General features: G+C 40.6%; 1 protein-coding gene and 1 long non-coding RNA gene across 17 annotated transcripts in view; one reads left to right on the top strand and one right to left on the bottom strand.

The window, feature by feature from the left end:
• LOC141408971 (uncharacterized) overlaps positions 1 to 22421 on the bottom strand; it is a 177162-nt gene that overhangs the window by 52907 nt on the left and 101834 nt on the right. The window contains exon 3 of one of the 5 annotated variants that reach the window (XR_012426872.1): positions 14791 to 15087. The exons of the other annotated variants lie outside the window; for them this stretch is intronic. This is a non-coding gene — a long non-coding RNA (uncharacterized lncRNA). Of the gene's footprint in view, positions 1 to 14790; positions 15088 to 22421 lie in introns of those variants that run through there. 5 annotated transcript variants of the gene reach the window in all.
• MTRF1 (mitochondrial translation release factor 1) overlaps positions 1 to 22421 on the top strand; it is a 46696-nt gene that overhangs the window by 14680 nt on the left and 9595 nt on the right. For 3 of the 12 annotated variants that reach the window (XM_045377043.3, XM_045377042.3, XM_074021899.1), the window contains exons 6-8: positions 7503 to 7675; positions 13714 to 13831; positions 21452 to 21588. In XM_045377043.3, the coding sequence (XP_045232978.2) occupies positions 7503 to 7675; positions 13714 to 13831; positions 21452 to 21588 (428 nt within the window). Of the gene's footprint in view, positions 1 to 7502; positions 7676 to 13713; positions 13832 to 14002; positions 14159 to 14841; positions 16962 to 20901; positions 21039 to 21451; positions 21589 to 22421 lie in introns of those variants that run through there. The other 9 variants (XM_074021901.1, XM_074021903.1, XM_074021902.1 and 6 more) reach the window with 9 other exon arrangements.

Genomic DNA, 22421 nt, shown 5'->3' with positions numbered 1-22421 from the left:
CACAATACACCTTCATTGTCCTCCTTTAGGGTATATCAGCTCTCTAGCCTTGTGTCACAGTTTATCTCATAGGGAGCTTGACAGCCTTTCTCTTCCACAAGATTTCACACTGATCCAGGAAAGCCAATGGCATAGTTCCAGTTACGACTGATACCTCTCGACAGCTAAATGTCAACACTGTACTAAATGTTCTGCATGTATTCATCTCGGTTATGCCTCACAAAAACCCTTGGAGAGTAAAATTTCAAGGCTATGTTGTATGCCTGCATATGCCTTGAGGCACTACTCATATACTCTTCAGTGTGAATGTTTCCCCCTTCAGGTGTGCAGTGCTGTAGCACTACTTATATACTATTATTATTCACATAAGGAAACCAAAGCGTGGAACTAACTTGCCTGTGGGCAGACAGCTAGGAAGAAGAGAAGCTTGAATTTTGAACTCAGGTAGCCTAAGACTGGCTGTTTCAATCTATACCAAATAAGTCACAGTCTTCTCTTATAATATTCAAGTATTTGCACATGAGATGAAGTAAAGAGGATGGAGGAGTAATTTTATTAAAGTACAGTGTGAATGTGAGATGGGGAATTCAAATTTGTTGTGGCGTCACTCTGTTTTAGTTCCTGGATAATCTTTCATAGTATGTCCATCCTACCACGCTGAATATGAATGTTAAACGATTTGATTTTTCTTTTTTTTTTTATTTAAACGATTTGATTTTTCGTATCATCTGTCCCCTAAATGCATGTCAGCTGCTTTATTTGGTATGAAGATTATTATCCAGTAATATGTTTTATTGCTGGAGGAAGATCAGCTATGATGGACTTACCTAAGAGACAGTATGCCAGTCTCTTATAAGACACCTTCCTAAGGCATTTTCAAGGGTAATCTAAAACTATACTCAATTTTTGTCTAACATGCTGACTTTAGAAACCGAATGGGGCCGGGCGCAGTGGCTCAAGCCTGTAATCCCAGCACTTTGGGAGGCCGAGACGGGTGGATCACGAGGTCAGGAGATCGAGACCATCCTGGCTAACACGGTGAAACCCCGTCTCTACTAAATAATACAAAAAACTAGCCGGGCGAGGTGGCAGGCGCCTGTAGTCCCAGCTACTCAGGAGGCTGAGGCAGGAGAATGGCGTGAACCCAGGAGGCGGAGCTTGCAGTGAGCTGAGATCTGGCCACTGCACTCCAGCCTGGGCGACAGAGCGAGACTCCGTCTCAAATAAAAAAAAAAAAAAAAAAAAAAAAAAAAAAAAAAAAAAAAACCGAATGGGTTAGGGTTACTATATCTTCATTAGAAATGCATTAGGAAGATGGCAACTGCAGTAGCAGCATAGTTTTCAGTCTCTCTGAATCCCCATGCAAAAACACATATAGCAACTAGATAGCAAAACCAAAAACCCATGGAGAGCATTGACAGCATTCAGTTGCAGGGTATACCCACAAAACCCTAAAACAAACCACCAGTTGCCATAGAACCTGCATGGTCTAAGCATCTGTGCAGGAGGAAGAAGGAAGCAATGGGGTGGCATCTGCCAGATCTGAAAACTGGAGAACCCCCTCATAACTCATGGTTTTTCTCTGGAATTTGGGAGCCAGTTATGAACATGAGCTGGAGCTGGGAGGAGTTTTACGCTCTCCAATAATGAGTGAGGGTTCAGGCTTTAGGTAAGGAGATTGAAAGAGGCCAGAGCAGTGTAGCCCCCATGACCTCTCAAAACAGATCCACTAGGGCGCCTTTCTAAAACAGGCCCCCACACTGAGGAAGGACTGCTGGGAGGAGTCTCAGAGTTGAGCAGGACAGGGATAAAGAGGGAGGAAGGGAAAAGAAGATCTAATCCAATGTCAGGGAGAACAGCCAGGAAGTCCCAGAAAGCAGGCTGCTGTTTACTTGAACATTACACAAAGTCACAGAAAAGAGAGCTCTGAGAAGTTAGAAGAGCCTTCCTGGACTCATTCTAAAATGTATGGAGAAGTAATCTCACATAAAAATAAACCATAGAAAAGTATTAAGGTCAAGTTCCATACAAAGTTTTATGAGAAACAAGAGAATAAGGAGTAGAATAATATCTCTACAGACAAAGCACATTAGAAAGACATGACTACAAAATAGGTCAAAACTATAATCTACTATTTCAAAATAAGTTAAGAGGCTGAGCACGGTGGCTCACACCTATATTCCTCAGCAGTTTGGGAGGCCAAGGTGGGAGGATCGCTTGAGCCCAGGAGTTTGAGACCAGCCTGGGTCCCACATGGTGAGATCTTGTCTCTACAAAAAATTTTAAAAATTAGCTGAGCATGGTGGCACACGTCTGTAGTCCCAGCTGCTCCAGTGGCTGAGGTGGGATGGCTTGAGCCCAGGAGGTCAACACTGAAGTGAGCTGAGATTGTGCCACTGCACTCCAGCCCAGACAACAGAGTGAGACCATGTCTTCAAAAAAAAAAAAAAAAAAGCAATATGAAGTGTCAAAGAATCTGGTAAATCAGGAGTAGAAATGACAGACTCAGGAAATAATTAGAAAGCAAATAAAAATCATTTTAGATATGAATAAATCAGAAGAAACATTTGAGTAGATAAACAGAACATTTAATGCCTTAAGAAAATAGTAGTCAAAAAGGAAAATTTTTTTTGAAATCAAGAAGAAATGAAGACAGATAATAAAGGAGTGAAGAAAAATGACAAATACTGTTGACAGGCAAAAAGATTGATTAGATGATAAAAGAGCAGATACTATATTAGTTATTTATTGCTGTGTAACAAATTACCCAAAGCTTAGCAACTTCAAGACAACAAACATTTTTTATCTCACAATTTATGCGGGTCAGGAATCAGCTGCTTTTTTGAGTGGCACAGGGTCTCTCATGAGGTTGCAGCTGAGCTGTTGGGTGGGGTTCTTGTCATCTCAACACAAGACTGGGGCTTCAGGGCCTGCTTCTAAGCTCACTCACGTGGTTGTAAGCAGATACCAGCTTTTTACCACCAGGGCCTCTCCATAGGGCTATTTCCGACTTAGCAACCTGTTTCTCCGAAGTGAGTGATGCAAGATGGAGGCCATGGTTCTTTATAATCTAACCTCAGAAGGTGACTTAGTATCACCTCTGCCATACCATATGCTGTTGATCATACAGACCAGCTGGGAGGGAACTGTAAGGGTATGAATACCAGCAGGCAGGGATCCTGGGGGGCCACCCTTGAATGTATAGATAAATACATCTATATTTCCCGAGAACTCTTCTGAAATAGAAATAAAAGATTTGAGGCTGGGCGCGGTGGCTCAAGCCTGCAATCCCAGCACTTTGGGAGGCCGAGACGGGCGGATCACGAGGTCAGGAGATCGAGACCATCCTGACTAACATGGTGAAACCCCGTCTCCACTAAAAAATACAAAAAACTAGCCGGGTGAGGTGGCGGGCACCTGTAGTCCCAGCTACTCGGGAGGCTGAGGCAGGAGAATGGCGTGAACCCGGGAGGCGGAGCTTGCAGTGAACTGAGATTCGGCCACTGCACTCCAGCCTGGGCGACAGAGCGAGACTCCGTCTCAAAAAAAAAAAAAAAAGAAAAGATTTGAAACCATGTGCACATCTGAAAATATCCAGCTAGAACAACCAACACTAAGCCATCGGCTAATAAAATGTTTGGATTTACAAAAAAGGGAAAAGATCCATTAGACATGTAGAAACAAAGACCCTGAGACTTATAAGGGAAGGATTAGATTTCCTTCAGACTTTTCAGTAACAGCACTTTGTGCCAGAGAGAGATAGAGTTCACTGAAAGAAAGAAAGTTGAGTTAAAGATTTTATAATCAGCAAAACTGACTTATAAATGTGAAGGGAGCAAATTGTTCTCATTATGCAAGAATTCAGGAAATACTCTTCCCATGGTCCCTTTCTGTGGAATCTACTAGAAACAAGCTTCAGACAACTGAAATGAGAGACAGCAAAATATGGAGTGGGGGTGAGCATGAAATATTCAGTTAGACGAAGAACTGGGACTAATTGAGGGCTAAGGAGAATGAATTTGTTACATAAGGACTGTATGATCTGACAGTGTAGATATAGTACAATCATTTGAAAAATGGGAGGCAAATGGCAAGAGCATATGCAAAAAAGTTTTAATGTTTGTAGTAACTGTATTAGTAGAACTAGTATTAGTATTCTGAGACTGTTAGGTGTGTAGCGTAATATAAAAACAGATGAGTAATTGTGGGATATTTTAATTCTAATGCCCTCTCTTTGAGAACCAAGATTCTTGGTGTGGGAAGAAACACAATAAAAGTGTAAGAGAAAAGAGGTTGAATTTAACTTGGAAGTGTCAGTTGTAAAAACTGAAAGGTCTGAGATTTTACCCTACTTGCACGCTGACAAGGTAGCCTGCTGCTGTTTCATGGGTCAGCAGTGAAGGACAGTTTATTACTCAGGGTTATTGCAATAGCCAGAGTATCAGCATTTTTGTGCCAGTTCCCTGAGCCCAGAGTCCCACAGGGCAACAACGAAGAAGACCAGATGATACCTGCCCACACGGTAGGTTGCATTATAGGAGAAGAGCACTGAACTTAAGGAAATTGAGTCTTTTTTTTTTTTTTTTTTTGAGGCAGGGTCTCACACTGTCTCCCAGGCTGGAGGGCAGTGGCACCATCACAGCTCGCTGCAGCCTCAACTGGACTCAAGCCATCTTCCCACGTCAGCCTCCCATGTAGCTGGGACTACAGGCACGTGCCACCACACCTGGCTAAGTTTTTTATTTTTATTTAATTTTATTTATTTATTTATTTTGAGATGGAGTCTCGCTCTGTCACCCAGTCTGGAATGCAGTGGCACAATCTCGGCTCACTGCAACCTCCGCCTCTCAGGTTCAAGCGATTCTTCTGCCTCAGCATCTCGAGTAGCTGGGACTACAGGCACATGCTACCACGCCCAGCTAATTATTGTATTTTTAGTAGAGACGGGGTTTCATCCTATTGGTCAGGCTGGTCTTGAACTCCTGACCTCGTGATCCGCCTGTCTCGGCCTCCCAAAGTGCTGGGACTACAGGTGTGAACCACAGCGCCGGCCATAATTTTTGTATTTATTGTAGAGATGAAGTTTGACCATGTTGCCCAGGATGGTCTTGAACTCCTGGGCTCCCGCTGTCTGCCCACCTCAGCTTTGCAAAGTGCCAGGGTTACAGGCATGAACCACTGCGCCCAGCCGTTTTTTTAATGGGCAGTGGGCATGCCTGCACGTTGCTCTAGAAAGAGACACTATCTCTGTCTTCCAAGGCTGTGGAAACCTATCCTTTGCTCAGGAGGGACACATTATTTTCAAGGCTGTTCACTGCACAAACCACCTTTAAAAGATATTTTAGAGTGAAATAGCCAGCAATGCTTCATTTGTAAGATGTGCAGGAACACAAGAGACCCATGGAAAATTGAGTCTCAACATCACATGAACTCATGAGGTTATTTCCTGTCTCTGGCCACTGAAAAGGCTTAGAAATAATAACCAAATCCAGTAGTGGTTCTCTCGAACCAGGACTTCTTGGAGACATGGCTGATTCCAGGTCTAGGGCAAAAAATGTTCAAGATAATCCTGGAATATCTTGTTATGCCGTACAAATGGGGCATGTCCCATGTAAATGAGGCATGTCAAAAGAATTCAGAAGTCAATTTGAAGAGGCTCTATGGGCCAAAGATGGGACTAGTTGAGCTTTAATAATAACTGTACTTGGTTTAAACATGCTAGATGTGTTTCAATCCTTGAGTTCATAATGATAATTTAAACTTTTGATAATTGGTCATCTTCAGAGGATTAAAATGAACCAGTTCAGTGTATTACAAAAAATAAAAAAAAAGTTGGTATATTGGTAGAACTGGTAAAAGGGACAGAATCAAACATTTATCTTGCTTTTCCTATGTAATTGTATCACTAGGTAATCAAATGGTAGACAAGGAGAAGTGTGTCTTTATTAGTGTATTTTAACTAATAAGTGAGAAAGAAATGATAGAATTAGACTCTCACCATTCAGTGTCAAAGGCTGTCAAGACTGTAAAAAGAGAGACATCCAGACACCATACACCTCCTATAGTCTTGCCAAGGGGCTCGAACTGAGGTCTGATCCAGTGTCTGTACCCAGCTGCCTAATTGCTGCCAGTACAGAGGGCAGCAGAACAGGGTGACTTGCACCAAGAATATGCAATCCGCAAAAACAGACTGCTGGAAATTCTACAGGTCAGCAGCCCACATTCAACAGATCATTTGTAGGAAATGAAAGCAATAGATAATAAGCATGTGGACTAATAGACTAAAAAGATACATCAAACATTTTTAAATGGGCAGGACTAAACTGTAGTGCCTAGGGCTACACGTTTAGGTAATGAAATTATGGTAAAGAAAGGAATAAAAGTCAGGATAATGATTACTCATAGGGAAGAGAGAGGATTATGACTGGGAATGGCATTTGGGAGGGCTTATGGAGTGACTAGCACAGTTCTTTTTCTTGACCCAAGTGGTGGACATTAAACCATATATTTGATTTGTGTGTTTTTCTGTCTTCATATATTATTGTATCATAAAAAAGATTTTTAAAAAATCATTAGATAAGAACAAGTGGCCGGGCGCGGTGGCTCACGCCTGTAATCCCAGCACTTTGGGACCCTGACGCGGGCAGATCATGAGGTCAGGAGTTCAAGACCAAACGGGCCAACATAGTGAAACCCCGTCTCTACTAAAAATATGAAAAATTAGCCGGGCCTGGTGGCGGGTGCCTGTAATCCTAGCCACTGAAGAGACTGAGGCAGGAGAATCGTTTGAGCACACAAGGCAGAGGTTGCAGCGAGCCGAGACTGAGCCATTGCACACCAGCCCCGGCGACAGTGCAAGACTCTGTCTCAAAAAAAAAAAAAAAAAAAAAAAACAAGCTAGCCTAGGTGTTAAGATTCTTTTGTGATACTCTTCCCACTCCACAGATAAGCAAGAGCTGACTTTCAATAAATTCTTGAAAACTTGGGAGGATCTGTGGAGTTACTCAACATTATGAAATTATTCTACTATTGAGCATTTTTTTATATATGATACCATATTAGCCTAAGAATACACAGGGTAGTTAAATGCAGAAAACATCCCAGTATTATTTTTTGTTCAAATAGTATTTTTCCCTTATTATAAAAAGAAAACTTGTTCATTATAAAAAATTTGGAAATAAGAAAATATTCTATTCCCCAAACATAACCAAATAATATTTTGGTATGTTTTCTATTGTTGCATCACTAGCTCCTATAATTAATTAATTAAATTTTGGTATGTTTCCTTTTATATTTTAATACATTTACATTGGGAAACTGGAGTTTTGTTTATACTTTATGTCTTCTTTTCTTCTTCTTCTTCAGAGGCCCTTGTTCTCCCATGCTTTATGTTCTCATCTCAGGCTCTGTACTCACATTCAGGCCTTCGATTAAGGACATTTAGGATCCTGATCTGTTTCAAAGGAGAATTCATTACTATTTCTGGACTGTTGTTCCCCTAGGTGGACTACATCATGCCGCCGCCCGAATTTCTGGTGACAGTGTCTATAAGCATTTGAAGTATGAGGGTGGGATTCACCGAGTTCAGCGTATCCCCGAGGTGGGCCTGTCCTCAAGGATGCAGCGCATTCACACAGGAACGATGTCGGTTATTGTCCTTCCTCAACCAGATGAGGTAACCTCAGCAGGAGGCATGGGAAACTCACTCCATGTCAGCGGGTATTGTGCTGGGAAGCCTTAGCTTCTCGGAAATCTGTCCTTTTTTTTTTTTTTTTTTTTGAGACAGAGTCTCACTCTGTCACCCAGGTTGGAGTGCAGTGGTAATCTTAGCTCATTGCAACCTCCACCTCCCTTGTTCAAGCAGTTCTCCTGCCTCAGCCTCCCGAGTAGCTGGGATTACATGCACATGCCACCACGCCTGGCTAATATTTTTATATTTTTAGTAGAGACAGGGTTTCACCATGTTGGCCAGACTGGTCTCGAACTCCTGACCTTGGGCAATCTGCCTGTCTCGGCCTCCCAAAGTAGTGGGATTACAGGTGTGAGCCACCGCTCCCAGCTGGAAATCTGTTCTTTTCATGGCTACAGATTGGACTTGATAGTCTCTAATGGGAAATCTTTAACTCTCCCCCAGGCAAAGTTGCCCCTCTTATCACTGACCAAGATGTTTTGTTTGCTTTTAAATAGAAGTCACTAATTTTCAAAAAATGTTCGTTTAATGTTGCTGCCTAAATTTTATCTTAAGAAAGAAAATGAATTCCAGAGATAATATTTCAGGGTCAGTGGTATAATATCAGTATGGGGATCATATATCTATCTTTTTAGTTGAATACAGCCATTTGCTCTATATTTTTCTTTTCCCTAACCTTTTTTTTTAAACATATAGAAAATTGAAAGGATACCATAATGAAATGTTACAACCTTCACCTGAGGTTGGTTGTTTACATTTTCTCACATTTGCTTGATTCCTATGTATATACATTTACTTAAATGAACTGTAAAGGATACAGCAGACACCATGAGACCTTACCTTCCAAATCTTTCACATACATCTCCTAGGCATTCTCCTATATAAGCATACTACCATTACCTAGGAAAACTAAGCATAATTGTGTAATATCGAATACCTAGTACATTTAACAGTTTCCCTAATCAGCCCCCAATTTTTTTATAGCTGTTTTTAATCTATTTTTGGAGGTACGGTCTCACTGTGTTGCTCAGGCTGAACTTGAACTCCTGGGTTCAAGGTGATCCTCCTGCCTTAACCTCCTGAGTAGCTAGGACTACAGATGTGCCACTATACCTGGGTATAGTGATTTTTTTTTTTTTAACCAGGATCCTGTCAAGTTTCACACGTTGCAATTAGTTGCTATATTTCTTTAAGTTTGGAACAGTCTCCCAACTTTTTATTATTATTATTATTTAATAATAATGACTTTTTGAAAAGTCTAGACCATTTGTCTTGAAGAATGTCCCACATTCTGGATTCCTCTGACTGTTCCTCATGGTACTGTTTAACTTGTTCTTTTATCCTCTGTATTATGTTGAAAGTTGTATCTACATATTCCATTCCGTGCAGGTTACACATTTTGAGTGAGAATACTTCATACGCGTAGTTATAGGCATGTTGCCTCTTACCAGAAGACACATAATGCTAGATTGTCTCACTTTTAGTGTGCCTTAGTTTTAGTAGTTAGCGAAGATGGTGACCACAGAAATATCTCCATTGTAAAAGTGTATTTCTCCCTTTGCAATTACTAAATAATTTCTAGGGTACATATATCCTGTTCCCAACTACCTTTCATCCATAGTTTTAACATCCATTGGTGATCCTTGCCTGAATCAGTTCTTTACTTTGGGGTTGCGAGATGGTGATTTTCTAATTCCGTCATTCCTTCCACATTTATTAACTGGCATTCTTCTGTAAAGAACTTTCCTCCCTACTACCTTCTCACCTCCTAGCCCACACTTTCTTGCGTTCTTTTTCTAGTGTATGATTTCATTATAAACTCATATATCAAGTTTCACATATTAACCTCATTATAGACTCATGGATTCATGTTTTAATTCACTTATTTATAGTTACTATTCTTCTTTATGTTCAAATAGTCCCAGATTTGGTCTGTAGTAGCCTTTTAGAGTACCCCTTTTGTCCTTTTGAAATGATACCATCATTTGAGCATACTATGCTTTCGGACACACTTAGATTCCCAGGCCCATTTTGTACTATCCTGCCTCAGACTTAAGTCAGCCTGGTTCATTTTAGTGGGGAATGTATCCAGAAATTAAGATCTAGATAGTAGGTCTGTTCATTGTAGTTAGTGTTGTTACTTCTAGACTCCTTCAGTGGATATAGCCAGGAAATACATGTTTTGAAATCACAGTTTCATATTATTACTACCAATTCAAATTTAACATTACAGAAATTTTTGTCACCCCTCAGCTTCTTGCATTTTGTATTTACATCTCTCCATTATACAAAAAATCTTGTTTCATAATCATTTTAATATGTTTATTTGGTTTATTATATACTATATATAAAATAGTTTCAAAATTACAATATCAACATTACTAATAGTAAACTACTGAGTAAGTTTAAGATTTTTTTCCTTAGAATATATTCTACCAAGAATGTATAGTCAGGCTGGGTGTGGTGGCTCACGCCTGTAATCCCAGCACTTTGGGAGGCCAAGGCAGACAGGATCATTTGAGGTCAGGAGTTCGAGACCAGCCTGGCCAACATGGTGAAACCCTGTCTCTACTAAAAATACAAAAAAAATTAGCCAGGCGTGGTGCCGCGTGCCTGTAGTCCCAGCTACTCAGGAGGCTGAGGCAGGAGAACTGCTTGAGTCTGAGGCGGAGATAGCAATGAGCTGAGATCACGCCATTGTGCTCCAGCCTGAGCGACAGAGTGAGACTCTGTTTCGAAAAAAAAAGAATGCATAGTCAGAGCACTATGCTCAGAGACCATCTGAAATAATTTTTTTCTGTGTGGTTATGTTATTATGATAAATATTTTGGTTCATTTATTTCTGTTTTTATTTAATTTTAGGCTTTGATTTTTCTTTTTTACTTAATTTTATTTTCATATATTAAACATTTACATGGTTAAAAAATCAAAACCATAGAGCTGTCTTGCTTCCATCCTCATTTCTTCTGCCCCGTTCCCACTTACCCTGTTTTTCTTTTCTTTTCTTTTTTTTTTTTTTTTTTTTGAGACAGACTCTCACTTGGTCACCCAGGCTAGAGTGCAGTGGCCCTATCTTGGCTTACTGCAACCTCGACCTCCCAGGAGCAAGTGATTTTCCCACCTTAGCCTTTTGAGTAGCTGGGACTATACAGGTGTGTGCCACAATGCCCGGCTAATTTTTATATTTTTTGTAGAGACAAGGTTTTGCCATGTTGCTCAGGCTGGTCTTGAACCTCCTGAGTTCAAGTGATCTGCTTGCCTTGGCCTCCCACAGTGCTGAGATTACAGGCGTGAGCCACAGTGCTGGGCCCTGTTTTCATATTCTTGAAAATTAAACTCATTTAGTAGCATCTCACTATTCTAAAAGTACAAGGTTATGTTCTCTTAACTGACATTTAAAATGCTTTATCTGCCCTAAGTCACCATTTCTGTATCCAGAGTTTCCCAAAAGTCATTAGATATTTCTGTAACATTTGGGAGAATGTGGCATATGATATCCACACATTTTCTACGTAACTACTTAATATACTATAGCCACATGAAATGGTAAGTCACTCTTATCTCTTCAGTACTTATTGAAGTCTTAAGGCAGCCAACTCTAACATATATTAACAAAAGCCGTATCATCTTTTTCTTCACTATGTTGCAGTCACTTGAGAGGAAACATACAAAAGAACAATCAGCTGAACAGTATCTTAGATTCCAGCCTTGACCCAGTTACTAGTTACTTTTCAAAGAGAAAAGTCACACTTGCTTTGTCATTCATCATAATAAATGATGAATGTGGAACAAAATGTTAGCTCTCCCCTTAAAAATAGCATATTTGTTGTAGGCTGGGTGCAGTGGCTCATGCCTGTAATCCAGCACTTTAGGAGACCAAGGTGGGTGGATCATGAGATCAGGAGTTCGAGACCAGCCTGGCCAACATGGTGAAATCCCATCTCTACTAAAAATACAAAAAATAGCTGATAGTGATGGCACACGCCTATAATCCCAGCTACTCGGGAGGCTGAGGCAGGAGAATCTCTTGAACCTGGGAGTCAGAGGTTGCAGTGAATTCTGAGATCATGCCACTGTACTCCAGCCTGGGCAACAAAGCAAGACTGTCTCAAAAAAAACAAAAAACAAAACAAAACATATTTGTTAACTATTTGTGTGTGTGTGTGTGTGTGTGTCTGTGTCTGTGTATAAGTTTCCAAAGGCTGCTGTAACAAATTACCACAAACTTAGTGACTTCGAATAGCAGTAACTTATTATTTCACAGTTCTAGCAGCCAGAAGTCCAAAATCAAGGTGTCAGCAGAGTCACGCCTCTCTGAAGGCTCTGGGGAGAATCCTCCCTTGCATCTTCCAGCTTCTGGTTGCTCCAGGTGTTCCTTGGCTTGAAACTATACCACTCTTCAAATTCACATGGTCTTCTCCTTTACTGTCTCCTCTAGTTGTTTCTTATAAGGACACTTGTCATTGGATTTAGGGCCTATCCTGATAATCCAGGATAATCTCATCTTAACTCAATTACCTCTGCAAAGAACCTTTTTCCAAATAAGGTTCCATGAATTAGAACATGAACATATCTTTTTGGGAGCCACCTTTCAATCCACTAATAAACACACACATACACCAATGAAGTTGATTTTCATTATTCCCAGTAGTTATGTTCTGTAAAGTTGCAGCAAACACTAATTTAGTAGATATTGAACCACTTGGGAGTAATGGTTCAGTATTTGTTAAATCAGTGTTACGAACAATGGTTCAATATTAACTAAATCCAGCTGAGCGTGGTGGCACACACCTGTGGTCCCAGCTACTCAGGAGGTTGAGGCAGGAAGATTGCTTAAGTCCAGGAGTTCAAGGTGGCAGTGAGCTATGATTGCACCATTGCACTCCAGCCCAGGCAACAGAGACCCTCTCTCAAAAAAAAAAAAAAAAAAAAAAAAAATTAGCTAAATCCATAAACACACACACATACACACACACACACTGAGCTCACGTAGATTATAATCTTAAATTCTAAAAATAACCTATCCTGGTAGATTCTCTATACTTTACAATAAAGAAAACGAGGCCTAAGAGTGTCGAGTGACTTGCCTGATGCTGCTCCACTAACAGGTGCTAGTGTTCATATTCAAACCCAGTCCAACTGGCCCCAGAGCCACAGCACTGCTCTGCTCTGCCCCCTACACCTCCATTCTCTGGTCATCTCTGTAGGAGAGCTGCCACAAGAAGGCAGTGTTACTTTGTCCTACTTCAGCTGGCAATGGGCAAGTGTGGAGCAACTCATATTTTTCACTGCCCTATGCATGTCTGCAAATGACTGTGGAAGTGCCTTAGGTGTTGATTCAAGGATACAAATAAATTTTAGTGAGTAGGAAAATTTGCAAATAGACATTCTAACAATAATGAGAATCAACAATATATAGTATATATGTGTGTATTTTATATATTTTTGGGGGTTTCTTACATGTAACTTTGGGATGATGAATGATGAAACTTTTGATAGACTGAAAACTCAGTGATCTCATAACATCCTAAATCAGTGCTTAAAAATGGAATCCCTGGGCCAGGTGTGGTGGCTCATGTCTGTAACCTCAGCATTCAGGAAGTCCAAGGTGGGAGGATCACTTGAGGCCAGGAGTTCAAGACCAGCCTGGGCAAATTAGCAAGACCCCATCTGTACAAGAAATTTTTTAAATTAACATGGCATGGTGGTGCGCACCTGTAGTCCTAGCTACTCAGGATGCTGAGGCAGGAAGATTACTTAAGCCCAGGAGTTTGAGGTTACAGTGGGTTATGATTGTGCCACTATACTCCAGCCTAGGCAACAGAGAGCGATCCTGTCTCAAACAAACAAAAAATAGCATCCTATTGGAATGGGCAGTTTATTGCTCTTTCTTTGGTATAAGTTACTTCTCTTAGTCTAAAGGCTATAACTTAAAACAGTACAGTTTATTTGAAAAATCTTGGAATCGATTTCATATTAAAGTATTCACAGAGTGTAGAATTATGCCATCCCTTCTGTTCTAGGTGGATGTGAAATTGGACCCCAAGGATTTGCGAATAGATACATTTCGAGCCAAAGGAGCAGGAGGGCAGCATGTTAACACAACTGATAGTGCTGTCAGACTTGTCCACATCCCCACAGGTAAGCAAGCCCCTTGGCTTTGTACTTTTAACCATTTTTCCATCTTACTCAGCATTTGGAAGGAAATAATCCTATGTGAGTGTCTGGTTCCTTGCACAGCTCTTTAAAAATGTCACTGGGGTTGTGGATAAGGATGGCTATTGTGTTCATGTTCCCCTTCTGTTTGGAAAGACTCCTTTCTGAAAAGATGCGGACAGTGAGCAGACCTGTTCAGGGAAGCTTCCCAGGTATGCTGGACAGGAGTGAGCAACCAGAGGTGCCCCAGCCTAAATACAAACGAAACACAGAAGCAGCCTTGGACAGGCCACCGCCATGGATCTTCTGTCACCTTGTAGCATGATGGCTAACTCCATTAGGCTTCACTGCACTAACGCTTTTATTTTGAATATTGGTAATTTTGGTATACTCTGAGGTAGTTTTGCGGTCTGTAATGTGATTTTAAATATTCCTACCATTTTTCAAATTAAAAATTTTTAACTTCTTAATTTTTTAAAATTAATTTTTACATTTCATGTATATGGTTTTAAAAGTCTAATGGCAAAGTCCTATAACAAAAAAACCAACAGCTGTCTGAACTTGTTCCCACCCTCTTCCTTCTTCCTCTACCCTCAGTTCCCATTTCCTAAAGATAACCACTTTAAATTCTTTTAGCTCACTTCTCTAGCTGCAAAAAACAAATAAACCTCTTTTAGCTATTTCTTCTGGTAATTACCTCAGTATTCCTAAATAATAGGCAAATAGTGCTCTTCTGACCAACTATAAAAGTTATATATTTACGTCTTAATGTTGTAGATGAGAATTTTGCCCTTCCTGTATACCTTTTCCTCTTCCAAATATTTGTCTTTTGGCAAAATTAATTTTCACTGTGTTCATATAATGAACAGATAGTGTTTGACGCTGAGCCCATTAGTATACAGTCCTGTGATTTCATTTCCTAGAGTTAATAATTACCTCATTGATTTTTCATTTGCCTACTTTTCTTTGACTCTGAGTCTGCCTGCATCTTCCAGAAGCTGTGTAAAATGAAGTCACTCCAGTGCTCTCTGGAGACCCCCTGACAGAGCACTCCATCATCTTGCTCCAGCGTGGACGAGCTGCTCCCCAGGACATTGCACAGGGGTTGTCCTGGTCATCGGCAGTTGGGGAGTTCCTTTCACCTCTATTCTGTGTTGGATCCTCCCATTTCTTGGGTTCCATATTGTCTTTTTCTCTTTGTTACTCTGTCATTTTAACAAAGCTCATCTTTATGTGGTTTCCTGAGGAAAGATTTGTGACATGTAAATATTTCAGGCTTTGGAGATCTGAAAATAGCTTTATTCTAACTTTGCACTTCATCAATCATTTCTTGGAAATAACTTCCCCTTAGAGCATTGAAAGTCTTTTTCATTCCTTGTATTTGTTGCTTTCAGTTTAGAGACTCATGCCTTTCAGCTCTGAAATACTTTCTTCAATAATTTCTTAAATAACATTTTCTTTATTCTTTCTGGGATTTCTATTAGTTAGATGTTAGACCTCTTGAATTTTTTTTTCCCTCATATTGTCTGTCACTTTGTTTTTTAGTTATTTTTCCTACCCTTTTTCTGATTTTAAAAATTTTATTTTTTTTAACTTTTGGGAGCTCTTTCTTGTTCTCAGAATTGTTTTCTCATAGCATCCTTTTCTTATTTTGTTGATACTTATTTCTTTTTTTTTATTGCTCAAGGATATTACTTTTAGTTTCCCTGATGTTCCCTTCTGCTTTCTGCAGTGTCTATGTTTCTTCTGAGTTTATTTTTGTTTCATGCTTGCTTTACTTTTCTTTTTTTCTTTTTGAGACAAGGCCTTGGCCTGTTGCCCAGGCTGGAGTACAGTAGTGTGATCACAGCTCACTGCAGCTGTGACTTTCCCAGGCTCAGGTGACCCTCCCACGTCAGCACCACTCCCCCGCCCCCTGTTCCTGGTAGCTGGAACTACAGGCACTTGCCTGGCTAATTCTTACTTTTTTTTTTTTTTTTTTTTTTTTGGTAGACACTGGGTTTCTCCACATTTCCCAAGCTGGTCTCCAACTCCTCGGCTCAAGTGATCTGCCTGCCTCAGCATCCCAAAGTGTTGGGATAACAGACATGAGCCACTACACTCGGCCCATTCTTACTTTCATGTTGGAAATTTCTAGGAATTCTTGTCTGTCTGTACATATTTAAGAGTCAAGTTCTAAAGCTCTGAGTGCACTTATCCACATACCCACTAGTGAGTTCCACGGTAGATCAGTTAGAGCGTTAATCAGCTTTTTTATTAGGGACCTTTTCTCTTGCGAGTTTGTTTTCTCCTGAGAAGGATCTTCCAGGATACAGCTGAGAGTAAGGTCAAGGTCTCACCGTTCAATAGCAGTCGTTTACTTAATCCTCTGGTCTTCCGGCCCATGTTCACACTTGCCCTCCCTTGTAACTAGTCCCAGGTCTAGAATTTTCCTGATTTAATTATCCAGAAATATACCTCCTGCCTTCTGCAGATTGAGGAAGGAGACTTGAGGATCTATTTGTTATTATAGGCTTTCTGTATTTAGCCCTAGCTCCTCAAGCCTGACTTTTAAATACCTGGTGTCTCTATTTCTGAGCCTTTCTGGCACTTAGCAGGGCAAATTGGCCAGTTTCTGGTCAGCATGTCACTCTACAGGGAATTAAGTGTCACCTTCCTTCCAGCTGCTAAGTCATTTACCATTCTTCCATCCACTTTTTGTCTTTAATAGATCATGTTTGGGGATTATATACTTTTATTTCAGATGGAGTTTGTGTTTCTGTGTCTTGTTCTTGTTGTAGTGTGATTTAAAAAAAGGGGGTGGGTGTGCCGGGCATGGTGGCTCAAGCCTGTAATCCCAGCACTTTGGGAGGCCGAGACAGGTGGATCACGAGGTCAGGAGATCGAGACCATCCTGGCTAACACGGTGAAACCCCGTCTCTACTAAAAAATACAAAAAACTAGCCGGGCGAGGTGGCGGGCACCTGCAGTCCCAGCTACTCGGGAGGCTGAGGCAGGAGAATGGCGGGAACCCGGGAGGCGGAGCTTGCAGTGAGCCGAGATCGCGCCACTGCACTCCAGCCTGGGTGACAGAGCAAGACTCCGTCTCAAAAAAAAAAAAAAAAAAAAAAAAAAGGGGGTGGGTCAGGTGCAGTGGCTCACACCTGTAATCGCAGCACTTTGGGAGGCTGAAGCAGGTGGATCCCCTGAGGTCAGGAGTTTGAGACTAGCCTGGCCAAAATGGTGAAACCCCGTCTCTACTAAAAACACAAAAAAATCAGCCAGGCGTAGTAGTGTATGCCTGTAGTTCCAGCTACTGGGGAGGCTGAGGCAGGAGAATCAGTTGAACCCAGGAAGTGGAGGTTGCAGTGAGCCGAGATCGTGCCATTGCACTTCAGCCTGGCCAACAGGAGCGAAACTCCGTCTCAAAAAAAAAAAAAAAAAAAAAACGGAAACCATCTTGAAGTCAGACATCATTGATTGCTTATATTGTTTGTTATATGAAAAGCTAAAACAACGTAAATATCCAACAATGGGATAATTTCATACTTTCTCTTAAGTTTCCTTTATTGATTTTTATTCCATAGGAAACTGTTAAAAAAAAAAAAAAAAAGGCTGGGCGCAGTGGCTCATGCCTATAATCCCAGCACTTTGGGAGGTCAAGGCAGGTGGATCACCTGAAGTTGGGAGTTCAAGACCAGCCTGACCAACATGAAGAAACCCCGTCTCTACTAAAAATACAAAATTAGCCGGGTGTGGTGGCACATGCCTGTAATCCCAGCTACTCGGGAGGCTGAAGCAGGAGAATTGCTTGAACCCGGGAGGTGGGGTTGCGGTGAACTGAGATCACACCATTGCACTCCAGCCTGGGCAACAGTGAAACTCTGTCTCAAAAAAAAAAAAAAAAAAAAAAAAAAAGAAAATAATATATGCATGAGCAAAAGAACATAAAACATCTGTAATAATAACCCAGTAACCATTGTTGGCATATATCTTTGGTATACATCCTTTCAAATTCTTTTCTGTACATATAGTAATATGCCATTTTTTCCCCAAAAAATGAGGTTATACTTTTTTTTGCTAGAAGGAGTCTAGCTCTGTCACTCAGGCCGGCATGCAGTGACCAGTGAACCTTGGTTCACCGCAACCTCTGCCTTCAGTGTTCAAGCTATTCTCCTGCATCAGCCTCCCAGGTAGCTGGGACTACAGGCGTGCACCACCACACCTGGCTAATTTTTGTATTTTTAGTAGAGACGTAGTTTTGCCATGTTGGCCAGGCTGGTCTCAAACTCCTGACCTCAAGTGATCTGCCCACCTCCTCCTCCCGAAGTGCTAGGATTACAGGCATGAGCCACCGTGCCTGTCCTGAGGTTATACTTTTTGTAACTTGCCATAATTTATTTCAACAATCCATAAATTGTTGGATACTTAATGTGTTTCACCTAAACCCTGTATTGTTGGATATCATTCTATATTATACATAGTCCAGAACAGTAATAATTAGCTTCAGATGAATTAAAAATTAAAATGGGTAAAAAATTGGGTAAAAGGTGATCAAAACTCTGACAAAATAAACCAGAATACTTTAAAACTTAAAGGTTGTAAAACCACCCTGTGTAGCCATAAATTGCTGACTTTACAAAAAGTGACTTACAGAGAGTAGAACTGTGGTTATTAGAGACTAGGAAGGGTAAGGGGGAGGGGAGGATAGAGAGAGGTTGGGTAAGGGATACAGAATTACAGCCGGTTAGGAGGAATTAGTTCTGGTGTTCTACAGCACTATAGCATGAATATGGTTAACAGTGATTTATTTATTGCATATTTTCAGAAAGTTAGAAGATTTTGAATGTTCACAACACAAAGAAATGATAAATAAATTTTGAGGTGATGGATGTGCTAATTACCCTGATTTGATCATTCCACATTGTATCGAAATACCACTCTATATCCCATAAATATGTACAATTATTACATGTCAACTAACAATAAAAGGAAAAGAAAGTGACTTATCATTGTGCTGCCAGACTTACCTTGGGCCAGTTATCTTTTAACCACTTAGATCTGAGTCTTTGGTTTTAAAGAGGCCTGAAGTCCTGCCCTCAAACCTTCCCTTTAGGCAAGCAAGGCATGTCAAGACCTAGCCCTTAGGAAGCCACGCAGTTATAACAAAGTGATTTCTTCAGCCTGCTTCTTCCATATTTTGAGGATTGCCATAGTTTCAGCATCTGCTTCAAGGAAAACTCAGCTTTTCTTCCATTTCTCCCATTCTTTCTTCCATCCCAAGACCTTAGACTAGGAACTGTCCCTGCTAGAATTCAAAGTGAAAACTATAGCTTCTATTCTTCTATTTTTCTCCATGCCATGGACTCTGAAGAATCATATTTTTTTTCTAACCACTGCTTCTAGATGACTCCATTTTCCACCATTGGAAGAGTTATTCATAGGGGTATGGTTAAATGTTTATACAGGGGAATATTACCTTTCTTGGGAAAATTTATCCCAAGATAAGGGTGAAGACAAATGAATATTTTATGCATTAAAGTGGGCTTTTTAGTTTATTACCAGTTGGCGAGTAAAATAAAAGATGGCCTCTGTAATTCTTTGTCTTCTCTTCTCTTCTCTTTTCTCTCTCTCTCTTTTCTCTTTCTCTCTTTCTTTCTTTCGACTGGGTTTTGCTCTGTTGCCCAGGCTAGAGTGCAGTGGCATGATCATAGCTCACTGTAACCTCGAACTCCTACCTCAGCTCCCTGCGTAGCTGGGACTATAGGTGCAGTTACCACGCTGGCTAATTTTTTGTATGTTTAGTAGAGACGAAATCTTGCTGTGTTACCCAGGCTGGTCTCAGAACTTCTGGCCTCAAATAATCCACCTGCCTTTGCCTCCCAAAGTGCTGGGATTGCAGGTGTGAGCCACCGCACCCAGCCCTCTTCTATTATTCAATATATCTTCCCTCCCTCTACATCTTCTATTCTTAAGGGAGTACTTATTATTAAATACTCCTCTTTAGAAAGTATATAATAAAATACATAATCAAGTGATTCCGTTAGTAATTACTGAGCTGGAAAGTAATAGTTTTGATCTAAAAGTTCTAACCTGAGTAAGTAGATAGGAATAATACAGGTGCTTAGGCAAAAATCAGTACAGATCAGCTGACAAGAAGAGGAATGTGGAGGAGAGCTCATGAAAGCCTGGCTGTCTTAAAATGGAAATGTTCATATTCTTTGGGGTAACACGAAAAGGATACGAGAGTCAGGGAAACTCCAGACAAATACCTGGAAGATGGGGGTCAGTCAGTGCCCCCAGTCCAACCAGATGGCCACAGTAAAGAGGTCAGGAAGTGATTAAACTAATAGAGGTGAAACCTCAGTGCCCTACTAAAAATATTAGCAGGTAGTGACTGTAGCTTATTTAGACAGGGAGAAAACATAGTTCAGAGAATAGAATTTTACAGAAATTCTTTAAATCTCCAGCAAAATATTTACCACTGTATCAGTGCAGATAGGCCAAGCTAATGGGGCTTTTGGTTTTTAGTTTTTGTGAGTCAGAAAGAAAACCCCTTTCTCCTCTAATGTACTGAGGAGCAGGATTAGACATGGACCTGAGTGGTAGCTACAAAGTTAAGAACAACACAGCCTCAAGAAGTGATCATTTCAGGGCTGGATTTGGGCCAGTAACTGGACGACACAGTGGGCCAAACCCACCCAAATGCAGAAGCTGGCCAGCCAAAACTTGTGTGTGGTTAGATGTATTGATTAGCTGGACCCCAGCTAACTCAGACTATGCAGAACAAGTTAGAAATTTAGAACTCAGACAACTCAGAAACATTCACTATAAATTCTTCTTTTTAAAGACTCTGAGTAGCATCTTTTCATTGGCTTTTTTCTATAAAGGTTTTTTTGTTTTTTGTTTTTGACGGAGTCTCACTCTATTGCCAGGCTGGAGTGCAGTGGTGTCATCTCGGCTCACTGCAACCTCCGCCTCCCAGGTTCAAGCGATTCTCCTGCCTCAGCCTCCCAAGTAGCTGGGACTACAGGTGCCCGCCACCACGCCTGGTTAATTTTTTGTATTTTTAGTAGAGATGGGATTTCACCGTGTTAGCCAGGATGGTCTCGATCTCCTGATCTTGTGATCCGCCCGCGTCGGCCTCCCAAAGTGCTGGGATTACAGGTGTGAGCCACCGCGCCCGGCCATTATAAAGGTATCTTTAAAGCCTCAGCTCTGTGTGTATTTGTGACTGAAAGGGGAAGAGGCTAGTTCTTGAGCTGGACAGAGAATGGAGCAGCACAGTATACAGAGTAGCAGTAGTTTGCTGTTTGTTGAGCTGCAGAGATGCCTGGATGAGTGAGGAGGAAGAGGCCAAGCTCGGGGACTGAAAGGATAGGTAAGCATCTGTAGATGCTGCTGCTTTCTGGGTGCTCATACGGAGTTCTCATTTACATATCAGAGTCTGAAGCGCCAACGACAGCTACATTCATAACGCAGCTAGTTTCTGAAGTGTGCCAAACCTAAAATGTTTTTCTCTTTTGTGATATTTTCCTGATTAACCTGTCTCATTTAACTGTTCCTTAGTTCTATCTTAATTTGGTGGAAGCTACAGTTTACCTTCTGATCCTTGTTATTTTTCAGGGCTAGTAGTAGAATGCCAACAAGAAAGATCACAGATAAAAAATAAAGAAATAGCTTTTCGTGTGTTGAGAGCTAGACTCTACCAGCAGATTATTGAGAAAGACAAGTGTCAGCAACGAAGTGCTAGAAAACTGCAGGTAAGATTTACTTGGTGTAATAATTTAGTGACTGTTTAAAGAAAAGTCACTTTCTGTAGAGAATGCAGTGTTTGTTCTTGCTTTTTAAATGGGAATGTTTCAGAGCATAGAGAAATGCGCTCCTTTGTAAATAAGCAGTAACTCAATGCAAATGAACGGAGGGTTTATGGCTGAACTTGGGCATACCAGTTTGCAAGTTAGTAAATGAAAGATGTATAAACTAAAAAGTATTTCCTAGTTGTTTCCCTCTTGTGTTTATATCATTACTGTCTTAAGAGGAAAATGGTTTAAAAGACAAAATAATTCTTTGAGAATTAAGAACGTTTTTGATTTTTAAAAATTAAAACCTATGCTTGTGTTATAACTCTATGTGAGATCAAATACAAATGACACTGCAAAAAACTGGGAACAGTGAATCCTACTGATGGAGACTAGGGATAAGGGGTAGAAGGGAAATTTATTTTTCATTATATATCGTTTGGTACTTTTTGAATTTTGTACTATATATGGTATAGTGTTACTTATTTAAATAGATAAATAGATGAATTCTAAGCAAAATGAATAAATGTCATTATTTTAAGTAAACCTAATATATAAATTCTTTTTTTTTTTTTTTTTTTTTGTGACGGAGTCTCACTCTGTCATCAGACTCGAGTGCAGTGGCATAATCTCAGCTCACTGCAACCTCTACCTCCCGGGTTCAAGCGATTCTCCAGCCTCAGCCTCCTGAGTGGCTGGGATTACAGGCACATGCCACTACACCTGGCTATGCTACAGTAATTTAAATTTGGAAGATTTTGTGGCCTTTTAGGATAATGAATTGTCTAAACCTA

This window comes from Macaca fascicularis, chromosome 17 (genome assembly GCF_037993035.2).
Source record: "Macaca fascicularis isolate 582-1 chromosome 17, T2T-MFA8v1.1".
Classification (NCBI taxonomy): Eukaryota; Metazoa; Chordata; class Mammalia; order Primates; family Cercopithecidae; genus Macaca; species Macaca fascicularis.
The sequence above is the reverse complement of the archived record's forward strand: the minus strand, read 5'-3'. Positions and strand labels throughout refer to the sequence as shown.